Source organism: Solea senegalensis, linkage group LG6 (assembly GCF_019176455.1).
Source record: "Solea senegalensis isolate Sse05_10M linkage group LG6, IFAPA_SoseM_1, whole genome shotgun sequence".
Taxonomy (NCBI): domain Eukaryota; kingdom Metazoa; phylum Chordata; class Actinopteri; order Pleuronectiformes; family Soleidae; genus Solea; species Solea senegalensis.
In genome coordinates, this window is record NC_058026.1 from 2,303,142 (window position 1) to 2,323,054 (window position 19,913).

At 40.6% G+C, this 19,913-nt stretch overlaps 1 protein-coding gene across 4 annotated transcripts in view; it reads left to right on the plus strand.

Moving 5' to 3' along the window:
- Window positions 1–19,913, plus strand: part of rptor (regulatory associated protein of MTOR, complex 1) — a 206,474-nt gene that overhangs the window by 115,697 nt on the left and 70,864 nt on the right. For all 4 annotated transcript variants that reach the window (XM_044028052.1, XM_044028054.1, XM_044028053.1 and 1 more), the window contains exons 10-14: window positions 1,004–1,148; window positions 9,503–9,578; window positions 15,343–15,444; window positions 18,804–18,887; window positions 19,170–19,280. In XM_044028052.1, coding sequence (XP_043883987.1) covers window positions 1,004–1,148; window positions 9,503–9,578; window positions 15,343–15,444; window positions 18,804–18,887; window positions 19,170–19,280 — 518 coding nt within the window. The remainder of the gene's footprint in view (window positions 1–1,003; window positions 1,149–9,502; window positions 9,579–15,342; window positions 15,445–18,803; window positions 18,888–19,169; window positions 19,281–19,913) is intronic.

Sequence of the window (19,913 nt, forward strand, 5' to 3'; positions counted from 1 at the left end):
TTGCCGTGGCCCCATTAAAGTGAATTAGTGACTACATTAATGAGCTGATTAAAATGTGACCGCCACACATGGCCGTATTGCACACACACGCACACACACACACACACACTCTGTATTCTGGAAATGCGTTCACACAAAAAGTTCTAACACAATATGAGACATTCATGATTCATGATGACGTTTCACGGATTTTCAAAGTAAAAGTCCTGACAAAAATATTACATTACATTACATTACATGTCATTTAGCAGACGCTTTTATCCAAAGCGACTTACAAAAGTGCATTTAAACATTTGGGTACAAATAAGAGCTAGAAGTAAGTAAGAGCTTCAAGTAGAACAAACTATGAAGTGCTAGTCATAAGTGCAATACAAGTTTTTTGTTTTTTTTTGTTTTTTGTTTTTTTTTCGTCTTAGTCGAGGTAGAGTCGGAAGAAATGTGTTTTTAGTCGGCGTCGGAAGATGTGGAGGCTTTCAGCTGTCCGGATGTTGATGGGGAGATCGTTCCACCATTTGGGAGCGAGGACAGTGAACAGTCTCGAGTTCTGCGATACAGTTTATGAAGCAAAATAAATGTATAAATATCAGAAAACAGACGAAAATAGACCTGTAATTAACACGCCACACAAGCTTATATATAAGTTTAATGTTGAATAATGCAATAATTACCACCACAGTCACACACGCTGTGATTTCTTCATTATAACAGGATGTTTAAGTGTTTTTTGGACTGTTTGACACGTCTGATGAAAAGGGGGAGGAGTCCGGAGCTTTGCTGTGAAGATTTGCACCTGGATCAACAAATAACATGACATCAGATACGCACACAAACTGGTTTACGCTTGAATAAAAGTGGCAATTACTTTCAGTATCCCCCCCGTTTGAGTTTCAATCACTCATTCATCGTCCCGTTTTCTGTGTCTGTGTTAATTGTATTCACTCGCTGCTCCTGTTCCGCCTCGGTCATGATAAGTAATGCCGCTCCTCTGTCTCTGTGTCTTCAGATTTGTTCCAGAAGTTGTTCCGTCAGGACCTGCTCGTCGCCAGCTTGTTCCGCAATTTCCTCCTGGCGGAGAGGATCATGAGGTCGTACAACTGCACGCCGGTCAGCAGCCCCCGTCTGCCCCCGACGTACATGCACGCCATGTGGTAAGAAGACACACACGCGCACCCAGATGCAGATACACATACACACATACACACATGGGTGTTGTTGGCTTCATGGAGCACGAGGGACGATCGGGTAAAAATAACAAGAATATTTTCCATTTTTAGCCGCCATTTTTGCTCCTGGACTACAATTTTATTTCGGTTTGTTTAAATCTTGTTTATGCATTATGCTGATATGCTAATCTGTGCAATTAATTAAATAATTTGGAATATCAGCAACAATGTTTAACAAGTTAAAAAGCAGCAGAAAACAAAACGACAACAGTACACGAAAGCACATGCTCTTCATTTAAGTAATAATCCTTAATTATTTTTGTCTTTTTCTGAACCATAATAGAGATTTAAACTAATCTCTGAGCTGATTCCAAATCTCTTAAATTATAACTTCTCTTAATTTAAATGTATGTTAAAATCTTCTGTTTAAATCAACATTTCTAACATTCTGAGATGCACAATCCGGAGATTTTCTTTTTTATTTTAAAAGAAACTTAAGGTTTAAATGTTGATCACTACTCTATTATGTGAAAGAAGAAGGAGAAAAAAACGATGAGTCACACCAGCACATACATATTACCGCTATAAAATAAACCATTTATTTTTAAAATCATGCTTTAATTACAGTCTTAGAATAAATATCGTGTGAGCCAAACACTGTAGGTGTTTTCATTTGCTTCACAGCCTTTCTTGTATTTTCATGCTCAACAATAATAAGCATGACTCCATGAGTGTGTGTGTGTGTGTGTGTCGATGCTGCAGATGTAAAAGTGTTTGTTTGCAGCAGCCTCAGTCGACCTGACTGCAGTGCAGACGGGTTTTTAAATAGAATAACGTCTCTGCTTTAGCTTCAACCACCCACGCACACTCACACACGTGTCACATCAGAAAATGTCCACTTCAGCCTGAAAGTGGTGCGGATTTCGTGAGACATTGTTGACGTGACAGACCAGAAAATAAGAATGTTGTGACTTTTACTCACACGGCTTCAAACAGGATGCTTGGCCAGGTCCTGAAAGTCCTTGAAAAGTCTGGAATTCTGTGTGAAAACGTCTTGAAAATGTCTGGAAAAAGGTTTTGCTTCTAGTAAGATTTTTTTGTAAGACTGACCCAGTCGGCTGTTCCTGCAGCAGAAATGCAGGAACAGCCTCGAACGTCTAAAGTTTAAAAGCTCTTTAACACCGGTCCCTGAAGTCCAAAACACATATATACGTTCAAAAAAACTTTTGGAAACAATTTTGGCTTAAAACCTTTCATCAGTTGCCCGGATTCAAGTATTTGTTCCTGAAATTATAATTGTAACACAATAGTGTAATTACATCAGACGGTCTGATGATCTTCTGGGCTGTATGTTTTTAACCGTAACATGTTTTTTAAGGGTCGAGTTTGAACTTTCACCTTTTTATTTGAATATATATATGTGTGTTTATATATGAATATATGTGTATATATGTATGTGTATATATGTATATATACAGTATGTATACATACATATATGTATATATACACATATACATATATATGTGTTTGAATATATATGTGTATATATATATATATACATATATATACACATATACATATGTATATATATATATATATATATATATATATATACATGTATGTGTATATATATATATATATACATGTATATATACACATATACATATATATATGTATATATATACATATATATATATATACAAACACACATATAGCTGCACAAAGATCTCCCACTCTCCATTGTTTCTGTTCTTCTATAAATGCCTCACTTCGCGTCTCCCACTCAATATCAGGCTCTCGCTCTGTGTGGCTGGAGGAGCGGCTCGTTGTGTAACACCCTGGCATCACTTATTGTAAAATAAATAAATAAATACTCCTCCTCCTCCTCCTCTTCTCTGTGTGCGAGCGCTCGTCTCTCTTTCTTCCTCACTTGTACGGCCCATTAGTTTAGGCTGTGTTGTGTCGTGTTGCCATGTTTACCACCCAAGAATCGTGTAATTGCACTTTGCTTTGCGCAGGAATTAAACGCGACACAAGAGTAACGAGAGTGAGGTGCAGGGAAGGGAAGAGTGAGAGGAGGATGAAAGAGTGGAAGAGCCAGAGGTAAAAAGGAGGAATGTAAGTTTGTATTCGCTTTGAGGAGGAGGCGCGTTCTTTTTTCCTGGTGTATGTGGTGGAACAGAGGCTAAATAAACGTTGCATCACTGGGTTCACAGCAAGCGACACAATCTATTGCTCATGAGCAACTAGCTGCTACAGTAGCCTCTTGGCTCGAAGGATGAGAATGAAGGGCAACTTATTATCTGTGAGAAAGAATTCAAACTGTGATTATGGACTTAAAAATGTGAATGTTGGGAACGTCGAACTGTGGAGGGAAGAAATGCAACTCCAGGCCTGTACTTACCCTGGCAAGAACCGAGGAATCGTTTCTTTTTTCTGGAGGTGGTGAGAACAAGAACAATGTTAGTTCTGGTCAGGACGTTACGTACTTCACGAGAAACTCGAGTGCAGAACTCCTCATGGAGAATGACGACATTTCCAAACGCTAACCACGCCCACTTCAGATTTCTGGCCAATCACACAATAGTTGAGTACGTACAGGCTAAAGGAGCCAGTACTAAGTTAAATTAGTTTAGAGATAGTTTAAATGATTACTGCACGGTTACCTGTTGTACTTTAGTGTATTGGAAGAAGCAGAAGGAGGAAGAAGAAGAGCCAAGGAGCAAGAAGAAGGAAGGAGCGAGAAGCAACATGGAAGAAGCAAGAAGAGGGAAGAAGGGAGAAGAAGCAGAAATGAATAGTTTGCTATTTCCAGGTAAAAAAAATACAAAACAAATTAGCTTGGTAGTGGTCCCTGTGGCCCGGGTTAGCCCTTCCCAAGGACCATTTTTGGTCCCGGGGCCGGTAGTTGGAAACCCATGCAGTAAGAAGAAGAAGAAGCTTCTTAACTTCACAGAAGTTAGCAGCTAGCTTATTAGCAAGACTTAGGGCATGAGGACACTGGTCACTGAAAGGACACGAGATGGACCAGGGTTCAAACCCGGGAGGTTCTTGCTGTAAGGCGAGAACCGTGGCCGTTATACCACTGTGTTCTCCTTACATGTGGAGCTAATAGCTGAGAATAAGAAGTGAATAGAATAGAACTTTATTGTTCAGCTGGAGCAGAAACATTTCTTCAAACTTCTTAAACTATGGAGGGCAGAACTGCATTTACTGGAAGAAGAAGAGGCCTCGTTGTTGTTGTTTATGAAGTGTTATGAATAGTAAATACAAAGTTTGCGTGCTACTGGATCTCTTGGCCCTGAGTAATCCCGTCCCAAGGCCTATTTCTAGACCCAGTGGTTGGAAACCCCTACAGTAAGAAGAAGCTTCTTAGCTTCATAGGAACTAGCAGATAGCTTTTTAACAAGACGTAGGACACGAAGACAGAGGATCTTCTATGGAGACCCTTGATGTTGTGTCCCACTTCCTCGGCTTCACTTTTTCTAACCAGAGGACGACGCCCATTTCCACATGCAGTCTCTAATACCTTAATATCATGTAATCGTCCAACCCTCGAGGAAGTTTGGGGCCTCTGTGATTAATGTTGATGCCCCAACAACAACAGCAACTGTTATTTAAATAGGGCAGAGCATGAGAGAACGTGTTTAATGACTCCCGTGTGGACACTTTTAGTGTGGGACTCGCTGTGTGTGTGTGTGTGTGCATCGTTCTCTGCAGCCAGTGGAGGAAAAAAGAGCTTAGTCAGACACCGACTGGTTCCCTCCACTCGTCAACCACAACATATACACACACACGGCTGTTTGTGGTGAGTTACTCGTGGATTGGCAGGCGTGGAGCAGCCTCGTCCCCGTGATGGCGTCCTCTCCAAACACACGGACTCTGGCTCTCTCTCTGTGTGCTTACATAAACACACGTGGTGATGGATTTCTGTGACATGGTCCAATCCCAGTGCCTTTGCCCATGAAACGTGAACCAATACTTCTGTTAGCACGGAGAAGGTTCATCAAGGACAGAAGCAGAATTCACAGCGATGACTATTCCTTTCAATCTTAACGGAGAGTCCGTCCAAAACAAATTTGGTGAAGAAAAATAGGAAAATTCTTTATCTTTAAAGTTAAAAACTAACTCAAACACTCAGAGGAAGACTGGATTTACGTGTACTTATTGTGTTAATGCCTGAAGTCTTGGTTCTAGAGGTAGTTTTCTGAGGTTGGTAAGAGTTGCTAATGTTGCTAAAATGATGACAACCTTGTTCAAGAAACTCCACCTGCTCTGTGTAGTGTTCGAGCTGAACGTTAAATGGGATTCGTTTTGGATAAAACTTCTGCTGGAATATTTTTAGAACGCAATCTTCTTTGGCCGACACTCGAGCTGATCATAGTATCAAGGTTTATGGATGAGGATTAGGAACTGGCTCCTGTTAGAAATTGAGTATTTTGACATGTTTCCATTGAGTGGTACAGTATGGTGCATATTTTTTTGCTTTAGGAATACAAACCAAAATAATCAGCCCCAGGTCCATTCTTTGGCACCCTTCCCTTTGGGTACCAAATGGCGTGCTTCCACCGAATAGAACGCTATGGTACGGTTCGTATTTTTTGTGGGTTTATGTACGTTTAAAATTGTACCCTTCCCTTGTGGTACCAGAGTAAAAAGGAATTGGTACATTCAGCTCATTGGGTGACAGAAAAGTGTCACTCCCTTGCGATCTTGCCGTCTGTTCTCAGACAAACTTCACGTCTTGTTGAGACAAACGGGCACAAACTAAGCGGGTCAACAAAAAAGAGCTGCCGATGTCCTCCACTGTTGTCTGTTCATTCGCTTTCAGTGATGTTTGTCGTCGCACTGGTACGACGCCGCATTACGTGTCCTTCGGGCAATGCCGGCACCCGGACTACCAAGTAAACTACTGTTACTGTTCCCATTTAAAAACGCACAACCTACCCAGGACGTTACTATTCCTAACAGAACTGTACCAAGATGGAATCCCAGCATGAGAAATCTTTCAAAATGTCAAGAGTCCATGACAAACATAGCCAGCAGGTGGCGCGTCACTACCTAAAACACACTCAACAAACAAGAGGGATCATATTCAGGGGAGGCAGAACATCGCCTGAAGCGTATGTAATTAATTATATATGTAATTTGGTCACATGACATTTGTATCTCAAGTGTCTCGGGAACCATGACGACACCAAACAAACTACAGAATTGCTACTTGACAGCAAAACAACGTAATCATATTTGTATAAAATGCTGTAATGTAGGCTACTGTAGTTGTTCACTTGGTACTGACCGTTGACAGTACCATTTCCCAACTGTAGGGGGACCCTGAGAGCAAATCCTACATTGTGTTACTTTAAAAATATATAAAAAATTGTAATTTTGCGATTAATAAAAGTAAAAAAACAAGTGTCTAAAAAGTTTTTTCTCCGCCCCTTTTCTCGGTTTTTAATTGAACAATTCAATAACTTCAAATTATATTTTCAACCAAAGATCCAGAGCCCGGCAGTAAAAGTTTCTTGTATCTTCTGAAATCACCTTTACCTGTAGATCTTTACGTACATGATCTTATCAGCTTTTTTTTATTACACACAGCGCTTGAAAAATGATGATCGCCGAAATGAAAAGGCACAGAGTGATACAGCTTATGGAATCAAATCAAGGCTTCACATCGGTGTTTCCTTAAATGACTCCACAGCAGCAGCAGTCGTATAAGAGGAGATGACATTAGAGGCACCATTACTTCATCATGTAGAGAGTAGAGAGTGTAATGCAGAGACAGTGAGGAGTGGAGATCATCTCCTGTGCTGCAGTAAATCAAAGTAACTCTTCGTGATAAGGTCACACACACACACACATACATATCAGTAACTGTCACTGACATCAGGCAGTCATGACACTTTGAAGTGAAACTTTCGACAAACATCAGGTCGTCAGGTCAGTGACTTCACGGCTGCTAACGTCTGTTATTGATCTGAAAAGCAGGAGGTGGTTCTAGGATCAGAGCTTTAGAGAAGCTGAGCTGAGCTGTATTAAGTTTAAAAACTAAAACCTCTGTGGTTTTGGCATTTTTCCCTCTTGTCAAACATGGATTTGCCCTAAAGGTTTAGGGTTAATCCGAGTCTTATTTTTTAGGGGTTCTTGGATTCAAAGCACCCCTAAAAATGCCTGATTGTATGCAGGCATTACAATATATATACTGTATATATTAAAGGTTTTTTGTCGCTAATGAAGCTATTAACTTACTCATTCATTTCTGTAATTTAACCCTTTAAATACCAGCCTTATTTTGAAAATACTCAAGGCAAAGTGAGTAATAATAACTTATTTTTGTCAGTTTTCTTATTTGTTCCATATAAAAAACTGGCACTTATATTTTGACGTTCTATTAAATTTCGGAACAAAAAAAACATCACTGCGTTGTAATTGTGGAATATTGTGATATGATTTTCGTGAATTTTTCGTGAAATTTTTTTTTTTTTCACTTCTCTGGCCCCTCCTGACCTGACGAGACGCTGGTTGACCCCCAGGTCATTTTCAGTTTGACCTCCTGTACTAATCTGGGTTAAACACGGATGCAGATTATGTCTCACACAGAGCTGAATATTCTATTTCCCTCCACACTTCACACACCAGTCTGTAAATCAAAAAAACTGTCCCTGAGACAAAGTGCTTTGGTCGGGATTTTGAAAATATGAATGCAACGTATGATTTGCAAATAATTAAAAAAGAGTAAGTAGTAAAAAGCCCTTGTTTTTATGAGTTATGCCTTTGCAGCGTGAACACCTGCTCCTGATAATGCTGCTGCTGCTGCTGCTGCTGCTGCTGGAACTTGAAACGTGTTCCCTGCCACGGAGGCAGCTGGACTTATAAATTCTCCCGTTTAGCCTGAACTCGTAGCAGCTGACGCGACTGCTGCGATAAATAGCTGTTTTTTGTTGGGTTTAAAAATCAGTTTTAAAATATAGTGAACCACCTGCTCTAATTTACCGCTGCTCGTCCTGATTGCAGCAGCAGCAGCAGCAATCAATAAAATCAATAAAAACATGAAATTTTAATCCATGAAGAAGAAAATAATTGTGAGTTTTAGCCCCACTAATATCACAATAACATTAATAAAGTACAGATTTACAAAACTTGGTAGTTAAAGCAACATCTTTGTAATTTTAGGATTTCTGCAAGCAGAAAATAGAATAGGAGGAAAATGTAGATATTTCTAAATATAAAGACAAATGTTTGAAAAGGCGCAGGATGAAGAAAACCTCCCCTTTAATTAAGATTGTATATGCATGCTTTATGATATACAACAGTGTGTGTTATTACAGCATCAAGCAAACAAACAGACAGACACCAAAATAAACTTCACAACCCAAACAACAACGTTTTTACACCTCTTCATTAACACCCTGTGAATATCTGCACCTTGTGAAATTGTCTTTTGATTTGGAGCCTTTATTATTATCATTATCATTATCATCATTATTATTATTATTATTATCATCACTATTATCATTATTATCATCATTATTGTTATTATCATTATTATGATTATTATTATTATTATCACTATTATCATTATTATTTGTATCATTAGTATCATTACCATTATCATCATTATTATTATTATTATTATTATTATTATTATTATGACAGTATTTGGTGCAATTTCTTTGACTGTATTTTTGAAGATTTCTGTCATTAAGCCTTCGAACACTGGAGGGCAGCACTGCACCTTTCAGTGAACAGCCTGCCAGAAATGATTGGCAGAAGAAGAAAGAGATGCAGCGTTGTGGTTCAGAAAATAAGATTATAAATATGGAATCATAATATATCCACAGAAGCTTTGCTTCCTACTGGTTTTCATGGCCCGGATTAGCCCGGCCCGTGGTCCAGTACTGGTCCCTGACCCTGTGGTTGGGAAACCCCCCTGCAGCACATGACAACGCTGGTTTCCACAGAAACAGCAGTGGAAACATGTTGTGCTCCATAATCACAGAGTTACTCTCTCATTACACCACAGTTCAGTCCTGAAACACTGAGACCCTGAATCCAGATCCAGGACCTGAGCTCAGTTTAGTGCAAAGTGAGAACAGAGGAGCTGTGCTGAGGTTTGATGTGAGTTACATAACATCATGAATTAGATATGATGGAGCTGCTGTTTAGAGGCGGATTAAAGGCTCCGTGCTGCCCTCTCCAGGACCTGAGCCCGGGATCTGAGGGAGGCGGGGCCGGGGAGTGGGAGGGGGAGGCTGATTTAAAGAATTAGTGCAGTGATATTTTCTGATAATTCACAGTTTTATCATGAATCTAATGTGGTGTTTGTGTGTCTGCAGGCAGGCGTGGGACCTGGCTGTGGATATCTGCCTCTCTCAGCTGCCCACCATCATCGAGGAGGGCACCGCCTTCAGAGTAAGTCTGTGTTACTCGACGAATCAATGACTAGTCATCGGCAACTATTCTGATAATTGATGAATTGGTTTTCATAATTAAAACAAGTTTTTCAGATTTTTCAGCTTCTAAAATGTGAATATATTCACGTTTAATCATAAAGTAAAGAAAACCCGATAATCGGACCACTGGTAACCTCCAACCAGCTGATATAGGGGGCAGTATAGAGTCAACAATTGGACTGTTGGCTCTATACTGCCCCCAAGATTTATGGGGTAGTATTGCTTTGTCCGTCTCTGTCTTTTACGTAGAGTTTAAATCAGCCTTAAATCTCCAGGAACAGGAAGTGAATATAAGTCGACGTGTATTGTCCTCTGAAGTCATGGAAACCGTGTGTGTGCGTGTGCGTGTGCGTGCATTCTCAGTAGGAGTGTAAAAACAAGCCAATAAAAATGGGTTATTATTGGATTCAATATTTTTTTTATTTGCCATTTGAACTCTCACACACACACACACAGTTACAGTCAAAGGAATGATTGTACAGAGTCAGCAGTATGAAAAGAAAAGAAAGAAAGAAAGATAATAAGCAGAATGAATAAATAATAAACGGTAAAGAAAACAAAGGAGAATATAAAAACCCTCTCTCTCACACACACACACACACTTAAATAAGATCAATATAATAAAATACAAGTGCTGCAGCACAGCAGTCTGAACATGATGTGCCTGAGAATGATCCTAATTATCCAAAAACTATTGCAAACTATGAACCTGTGTTGTGTTGTTTTTTGTCAGAAAATGAGTAAAACACACACACACACACAGGATTCTTTGTGCTTTAATGAAATATAGATGGAGCGAACGTGACATTGAATAATTCAATACTTAAACCATTTACATAACGGTGCAAACCCCCAAAAAGGACGCCAAAATTCAAAATGGCCCACTTCCTGTTGAGTTGAGGCCACGGTTACGGTCGACTTTTTTGTTCGTCTTGGTCTATGACATCTTCCCACCAAGTTTCGGGGAGTTCGGTGGAACTAAATTTTGCTTCTGCTTTCACCTTAGGGGGTGCTATAGAGCCCTTGAGCAGCACACAGGTCTGGGAACTATGCCAATATCGCATTTTCTCCAGACCTGACCTCCATGCCAAGTTTCCAGAGTTTTTATGCACGTTAATCTGCTCACAAATGACCACAAATCCACGGATAGAACAATAATCTGAAGGATAACGATAGATTCCTCACACAGATTGGTGTCAGGAGCCGTTTAGGCCCCTGACATCGAGGCTCGGCACCTAATAAATGAAAACGCTTCCCTTGTCCTCTGAGGGACAGAGAGAGAGAGAGACACACACACTCGGTGGTTAGAGACGTTGACGGACGACTCTTGTCTCTCAAATGTCCACAAGTGACTCGATAACACACTGCAGCATCTCTGTGACACACATACACACACAGCTATTCTTCCGAGGACACCACTCAAATACAAGGTTCTGCCTCATTATGTCTCCGTGAGGACGACCGGTCCTGACGAGGTCAGTGTTTCTGCTAGAAAAAAGGTCCTAAAAGAGGCCACACATACAGGAACACACACACACACGTCTCCCTCTCTCAGTGGATAGTGTTGTAAAATGTCACGTCCAATAATTCAACTGTCAGATAATAGTTTGGTGAAAGTCGTGGACCTTCAGCTCCTTCAGCTCCTTCAGCACCTTCAGCTCCTTCAGCTCCTTCAGCACCTTCAGCTCCTTTCAGCTCCTTCAGCACCTTCAGCTCCTTCAGCACCTTCAGCTCCTTCAGCACCTTCAGCCTCTTCAGCTCCTTCAGCACCTTCAGCTTCTTCAGCTTCTTCAGCTCCTCTTCTCTTCCTTCAGCACCTTCAGCTCCTTCAGCTCCTTCAGCTCCTTCAGCTCCTTCAGCTCCTTTAGCTCCTTTAGCTCCTTTAGCTCGCTGCTGTATTTATTGTTCTATTTACTGACGTGTCAGGGGAGCGTGATGGAGATGCTGAGTGTAATGGAAACACACACACACGCTGCACAGAGACGCTAACATTTCTGGGTCAACACCACACATTTTCTGTGTGTGTGTGTGTGTGTGAGAGAGAGTAACTATTAGCAGAGTCACGATTCTCCAAATCCTTCATTGGATTCTCTCTCTTTTTCCTTCTCTCTTTCAGCACAGATGGGTCTGACATTATCAGACTCGTCTACTTTAGTCTAGATTCATTGGTCATTTCGATCGTCTACATCAGTGGTCTGCAGTTTGTGGCCCGTGGGCCAAAAGTGGCCCGCCAGCATCACCAGTATGTGGCCCGGCTGATGATTCAGTGCTGAAAACTGAGCTTTTATTCTGAAAAACTGATTCAAATAGATTGTGTTTGCTAGAATGGACACTTTGTTAACCTGGACTAGAAATACAAATAAAAACACTGCTGTTGTCATGGAGACAGCCACTATATGATAATAACTATTATCATGTGTTTGGCTCAAAGAATCACGCATTTGTCTGCGTAACGAGCTGCTGATTAAAGACGACGTCCACATTATTGTTGGTTTGAGGCAGAAAACGTGAGGTCCGACACAAGAATCAAACCAAACAACGTCCAACTGTAGATCAAAGTTAAAAAGACTTTGAAATCCCTGAAAACATTAACGTTAATCTCCAACGTTCTGGGATTCTGTTTATTTGTTCTCAAAGTCAGACTTCTGTGATTTAGGACGGAACTTTCTGAGAAAGTCATCATTTTGATTTAAGTCCTAGAAATCTGAGAGGAGTCTAACTTTAATCTCGGAATTCTGGGAAGAAATCTGTCTTTAATTTTAAATGATTTTTCATGTTCAGATTTAAAAAAAATTCTCAGAATTGACTTTGAATTTAGGTGGTGTTACGTAATTCTGTGAAGAATTGACTTTAATCTCAGAATATTGATTTTTCATGGTCTCATTTTTGAAGTTTAATCTCAGAATTTCAGTAAAAAGTCTAACTTTAATCTCTGAATTCTGGGAAGAATTCTGTCTGTATTCTCAGAATATTGATTTTTCTTTGTCCAATTTTTGAATTTTTATCAGAATTTTGACTTTATACTCAAAATTCCGGTAAGAACTATAAACTTTAATCTCGAAATTCTGGGCAGAAGTCTGACTGTAATCTCAGAATATAGATTTTGGTTTTTATCATCATCCAAAACAACATTTCTTTGCTAAGAAGCTTGTTTGAAGCTTTTTCAATTTTTTAGTAGAGAAGCGAGAAAAGGTAACTACCTAAATAAATTAATTTATTCATTATTAATGCAAAAAAAGAAAATTCTTCTTAATTTTAGGCTTTAGTCTGAATGTCAGAGCGTCTGCAGGGTCTTAAAAAGTGGAAAATACAATAATCTGAATTTTAGGCCTTAAATCTTAAATAAAAAAAGTGATGCACTTTACTTTTATTGAGTCATAAAGTTTTTGTTTCTCTTATTTCATTTTTTCGAGAAAAAAAACCTTCAAAAACAGAATAAAAATCATCAAACCAATTCCAGAATTGATGGGTCTTAATTACACAAATCTTTGGTTCCAGGATTAACCCTGAATTATAATCCGTCCCCTCGTGAGACGGCAGCAACATGTCCTCTGTTGTTCAGACTCATCAGTAAAGTGCAGGTGGTGGAGCATCTTCTCCTGATCTTAGCACTTTTATCTGAGCCTTTTTCACTTCTGCACCTGGCTGTCAGAGGTGGACATCTTCACTATTGCTCCCCGGGGAGCAGTTCTCTCTCCTCTCCGCTCCTCCTCGATACTTTCTCCTGCACTCAGGCTGAAGAAACACTTACCGGTAGCGTAATTGAGCCTCTGAGGAGTAGTAAGGAGAAGATCCTCCCTCTGTTTCTCGCTCCTTCTATCAGAAAGCCTTTAACTCCGCTCTCTCCTTCTTCTTCTTGTGATTTTCAAGTAGGAGTTAAAAACCAGCAACACATGGATTAATGAAGATGAAAACAAAAAAAGATTATGATAAAATTAAAAAAGACAAAATTCTGAGATTCATCTTTGGCTTCTCCATTAAACGATCTGACTCCAATCTCTGAGTTTATCTGAATTTATTCTCAGAATTCTGAGAAAGTCCAACCTGAGATAATCCTGGGAAGAAGTCTGTGATTTAAGTCGGAAGATTCTGAGAAAGTCATAATTTTGACTTTACTCTTAGAAATCAGAGGAAAATTCTGATTTCTTTATTTTATCACAGATTTTACTCGGAATTCAGGTAAGAAGTCTGATTTAAATTTCAGATGATTTTTCAGGTTCCAATTTTTGAACTCTGATTTTAATCTCAGTATTCTGGTAAGAAGTCTAACTTTAATCTCAGAATTCTGGGAAGAAGTGACTAATCTCAAAATATTGATCTTTCATTGTCTGTTTTTTGAAATTTTCCTCAGAATTTTGAGTTTTATCTCAAAAATCTCAGAATAAGGAGGTTTTAACTGTAATCTCAGAATGATTTTTCATGTTTCTTTTTTTTTCTCAGTATTGATTTTGACTTTAATCTCAGAATTCCAGTCAGAGGTCTGACTTTCATCTTGGAATTCTGGGAAGAAGTGACTCTAATCTCAGAATATTGATTTTTCATGGTCTGGTTTTTGAAATTTTCCTCAGAATTTTGACTTTTATCTCAGGAATCTCAGAATAAGGAAGTTTTAACAGTAATCTCAGAATGATTTTTCATGTTTCTTTTTTTTTTTCCCTCAGAATTGATTTTGACTTTAATCTCAGAATTCCAGTAAGAGGTCTGACTTTCATCTCGGAATTCTGGGAAGAAGTGACTTTAATCTCAGAATATTAATGTTTCTGTCTGATTTTTTCATTCCATTTTTCTCAGTCTGTAATCTCAAGATTATAGAAGATCATATTTCTTTTTAAAGTGTTGTTAAAAATGTCCTCCTCACATGATTTGAATCCTCCTCCTGTTTGCAGACCAATGGCATTTGTTTAAAGAACCGTATTTAAACGACTTTGACTCTTTTTCATCTCGCACACAGTGCATATAGAACATTGTTGTTTTACATCATACAACAGAGTTAAATGCTTAAACTCTCACAGTAAAAAGCTGATAAACACGTTAAAAAAAAGGTGATAAGATTCACCAGTGAGCGCAGCAGTAAACAAACCCAGGGCATTTTGCACAGTCGCTTAAATTGCACTTGAATTTTCTGCTCATTTGTTATCATTAAGTGCAGTTTTTGCCTCTGGCTTAAAGCTATTTTTCCGCCTATTTCTCCCCGTCGTAATTGCCCCGTCTCTTCTGCCCCGAAGCCGGGTAAACAAAAACGACAACAGTGAGTCGTGGCGTAAAGAAATAAAAGCACGTTATGGAGAATCGGCCGTAAAAGGTGACGTGTGCCGAGTGTTCGGCTTGGATCACGCACGCATTCATTCCTCGTTGATGTTCTCCATCAGCTGTCATGACTCCCGCGGCATTATTAACGCCCGGCGATCAGAACCCGGGCAGCCGGCGATCAGAACCCGGGCAGCCGGCGATCAGAACCCGGGCAGCCGGCGCTCCATCGCTCATACAGGACTGCAGAGAGCGAGAGAAAGAAAGGTGATCATGGAAGATCAGGATTTATGTCGTTACTGCATTGCAGTGTCACTTCTGAGCTCGTTGTGTCGGGGCTTTTATGAAGCGATGGGCGAGACGCCACACACTGCCTCATTGTGTGTGTGTGTGTGTGTGTGTGTGAGAGAGAATGAATAAGCACAATAATGTCTTTAATAACCGTGTGTGTGTGTGTGTGTGATTCATGTCCACAGCACAGTCCTTTCTTCGCTGAGCAGCTGACGGCCTTTCAGGTCTGGCTGACGATGGGTGTGGAGAACAGAAATCCTCCTGAGCAGCTTCCTATTGTACTGCAGGTAAAAGCACACACACACACACACACAGGTTGACTTTGCTGTACTGGTTTGTTGCTGGAGTCTAGCGCCTGCTGTTGGTGCGCACAGTGCACTGCAGTGAACTCTCTCTCTCTCTGGTTGACAGAGTTTACATCACTGAGTCTGAGTTCATCCACACACACACACAGTCACTCTCACTGAAGTCATGAAGATTTGACTTTATTTTATCACTCACTGATTATTCAGTCAGTCAGTTAGTTCATTAGTTAGTTCAAGTTACTGACTGACTTATTCAGTTACTTACTTACCAACTGAGTTAGTTTCTTACTGAGTTATTTGCTGACTCAAAACCAGTGTTTCAAACATAGATCATACATAGACAAACAGAGCTGTTGACAAAAGGTTATTTATATATATATATATGTATGTGTGTATATATATACATATATGTATGTATATGTGTATATATATATATATCTACACTACACTGCGTCTGCACTGCAGCAGATTCCTTTCATTTCAAAAACAATGGCAGTGAAGAAGACGCTGCAGGTGCCGGACATCGTGCAACGCGTGTGAAACGGAGGGATTGTTTTAATGGAGCAGTTTGTGGCGCAGAGGCCGCAGTTTGAGAACCCTCCTCCTCTGCCTCACACAGGTGAAGCCGGGATCGTTCCTTTTTTTGAGTCGGCCATTAGCGCCGAGGATCATTGTAACAGTGCTTTAAAGGGTAACTGCCGCTCGCTGCTCCTTTTATCTTCACTTTTACTCCTTCTCTCGGCTAAACAGAGAAGTGTTGAAACTCTTTCCTTACAAACTGAGCTCAGCATTTACAGGACAACCCCCATTAAAACCCAGAGACAACACGAGGGACGGGGACAAGAGCAGCTCTCCTGTGTTCCTGGAGCGGTTTTAAATCCGTCTCTTTTTCTTTTTTTTTCCCCTGATGCTTTAATTGGGATGAAATGTTGCCAGAAAGCTCGCAGCGTGTGTCAGCTGTTGAGTTACAGCAGTCGGCCGTTTCTCCCCCCCTCCCTCCTCCTCCTCCTCCTCCTCCTCCCTGGGGGAAGTACAGTTGTGGTGTTGTATTATATCACAGTGTAGTAGCGTTGTGCTGCTGTCCATGTTAAATGGTAATTTCCTGCTGACTCAGCGCTGTGCGAGCCGCAGACCATCCATACAGCAGTTCTGTCGAGGCCCGTTAAAAGCCCAGTCTGTGTGTGTGTGTGTGTGTGTGTGTGTGTGTGTGTGTTTGTGTGTACTGGTATAAACGTTGACCAAAACCTGGTCCTGGCTACGTTTTAGGCTCAGGATTTGGATTGCACTAAGGTTAAAGTCAGGATTTTGAGGTATAAACTGGTTATATTTGTGGTGTCCTACTAAGAAGAGCTGTACAAACCTGTGTGTGTGTCTTTGTGAGGATAAAAAAAACTATAATCCAGAGGGAGTGAGAACTTTTTGTCTGGTCCTCACAGCGTTTAAGGGCTTTTTGGGTTTAGACCTTAAAGTGAGGTATTAAATTGTGATGATTAAGGGTTATGGTAAGGGAGTAGAGACAGCATTCTTGGATCTCTTCACTTTTTAGGACATTTTCTGGCACAAACACTGATCTTGTTGGACCAGTAGAGACCAAAACCTGGTCCTAGTGATGCAGAAGCTCATTGTTATGGTTAAGGTTAGGGATGAGGCCTTGCGTGTGTGTGTGTGGACACTAGAGAGGACAGAGAGGAAGCCTTCCAGATTACACAACATGTGATGGGGGGGGGGTAATCTGGAGGCCACATGGGCTGCTGCTCCTCCTCTTCTTCTTCTCTGATGTAACGGATGGACACGCCCCTTTTAAGTGCAAAGTTGCATAAGAACTAAGAGTTTAAGGCTCTCGGAGGATTTACGATCGGGCGCCAAAAATTTTAATCTGACTCCCGTTTTTAAAAGATGCAAAGAACGAGACAAAAGAAGGGGGGGTAACGCAGTGTAATCCATCAATAATGCTCTTTAATGAAATGAGCGCAGGGAGAGGGAGACACCAGGAAGAGGAGAGAGACAGAGAGACGCAGTGCGACGTTGTCTTGACAACAGCCGCTCCGTCCGGGAAGGATTACCTGCTTTTATTTACAGCGTCTCCGTGTTGTGATGTTTCCGGTAACAGCGGCACGTCACACACACACACACACACACACACACACACAGTAGTGAGTGCTTACTCATCACTCTGCATCAGGTGTGACACACGTGCGGTCATGTGACGATTACATCATTTGCATAAAATGTGAGTTCTTGTGAAATTGTATTCTCAGAAATTCGACTTCCATTTGAGTTCTTGCGAGCGGGTTTTTCTAGTTCCCGTAGAATATTATGGGCTGTGAATTCCAGATTTCCTCAAGCTAAGGCCCAGAATATGATCAAATATCATGTTTTAATTTATGCGACATCACCGTGTATCGCGATATGATTGTCTTGTAGAGAATCGTTGTATCGCGATATTATTGGCATCGGGGACCATGTTTCACGCATCGTATCGTATCTTATTGTGAAATACCCTGTGATTCACACCCATAGTTGTGTCACATGACACTTTTACAGCCTGTGCTGGGCCGTCAGTACTTTGACATTTACTAATGATGACGAGGTTTCCGGATCTCGATCTGTGGTCCACCTGTTGGCCAACCTTTGCTGCACACACACACACACACAGTCCTGTTCCTTTAGAGCAGGAGGTAACACCGGGGGCTGGTGTTCCCCCGTCCTCCTCCTGTTGGTGCGATCACGCACCAGGTTTAAGTCACGCAGGATTCTAATAATACACTGTGTGTGTGTGTGTGTGTGTGTGTGTGGACCTGGGTTCCTCCATATGCTTGTTCCCACACACACTGTGGGACAGTCACATGGGGATAGCGGCGTGTCCAGCTCTCACGCAGCGTTTGTGCTGCCGTCTGCATTCTCACCACTTTTTTAAAGACATTTTTAGCTCGCGTCACAAACACTAAAATAGTTCTTCTTCTTCTTTATATTTTTTTTTTTTTTTTGGCCCGGAACGACGACGTCGTGATCCCGCTCGGCATCAACAAATACACTTTATAATGTACACACACACACATGCGCTGACGTGTCGTTCTGAAGCTGTGAAGCGGCAGAAAAGTGGGCGCACCTACGCACCCACACACACACACACACACACACACAGAGGAGTAAACAGGTTGGACCTGGTGCTGTGTGTTGGCAGCAGCAGTGGGAGAGCCACCTGTTTCCCTTCACCTCCTCCTCCTCCTCCTCCTCCTCCTCTTCCTCCCGCTGTCCCTCATCCTCTGCCTTTGATCGCCGGCTTCCTCTCACTTCACAGGTGGCACCGCTGACCTCTGACCTCTCTCTCTCTCTTGCAGGTGCTGCTCAGTCAGGTGCACCGGCTCCGGGCTCTGGACCTGCTCGGACGCTTCCTGGACCTGGGACCGTGGGCTGTCAGTCTGGTGCGTTCACCTCTTGTGTTTACTGTCTGACCTTGATGGATTTCTGCTCTCATAGAAGAGATGAAACAGTGTGTATCCATGACAACGGAGGTACTTTTACCTGCTACATGTCTGTGGGTGAGGATTTCTGCCTCAGAGTCATGTTTAAAGGTGTTTGGGATTCACAGCAGCAGCTTTTCTTCTCTTTTCTTCTCTGTGAACAGCCGATATTTTGACTATTAACTCACATTATTGCCAGAGCTAATGCTAATTCTAATGCTAATTCTGTGTGTGTGTTTTCAGGCGCTGTCTGTGGGGATCTTCCCGTACGTGTTAAAGCTGCTGCAGAGTTCAGCCCGGGAGCTGAGGCCGCTGCTGGTTTTCATCTGGGCTAAAATCCTGGCTGTGGACAGTGTAAGTTATATAAAACACTTAAAATAAAACATTTACTAAAGAGAAAGAATGAAATCCTCTGAAACACCATCTGTTTTATTTTACGTCACAAGTTTGAGAAATGAATGTATGACAGATTTAGTGGCATCTGGTAAAGTTTGCGAATCTCCATTTTGTTCCAATTATTATTACAAAGCTATCATTATTATTATTAGTATCATAATTTTTATTATTATTATCATCGTTATTATTGTTATTATTTTTATTATTTGTATTATTATTATTAGTATCATTATTATTATTATTATTATTATTATTATTATTATTAGTATTATTATTATTAGTATTATTATTATTATTTGAATTTGAATTTTTTTGAATTGACTTTATTCCTCCCCCAGGGGGGAAACACACATTCACCACAGCTCAGTTGTGAAAAAACAAGGAGAATAGAATAAAAATAAGAATAATAAATAAATAAAAAATATATATATATAATACAATAAGATTAAAAAAGAACAATATAGTGCAATAAGAACAATATAGTGCAATAAGAATAATATAGTGCAATAAGAACAATATAGTGCAATGCAAATTGTTACATATACATATACGTGTCATTACGTCCAATCGCAGACAAAGATTCACCAGCGC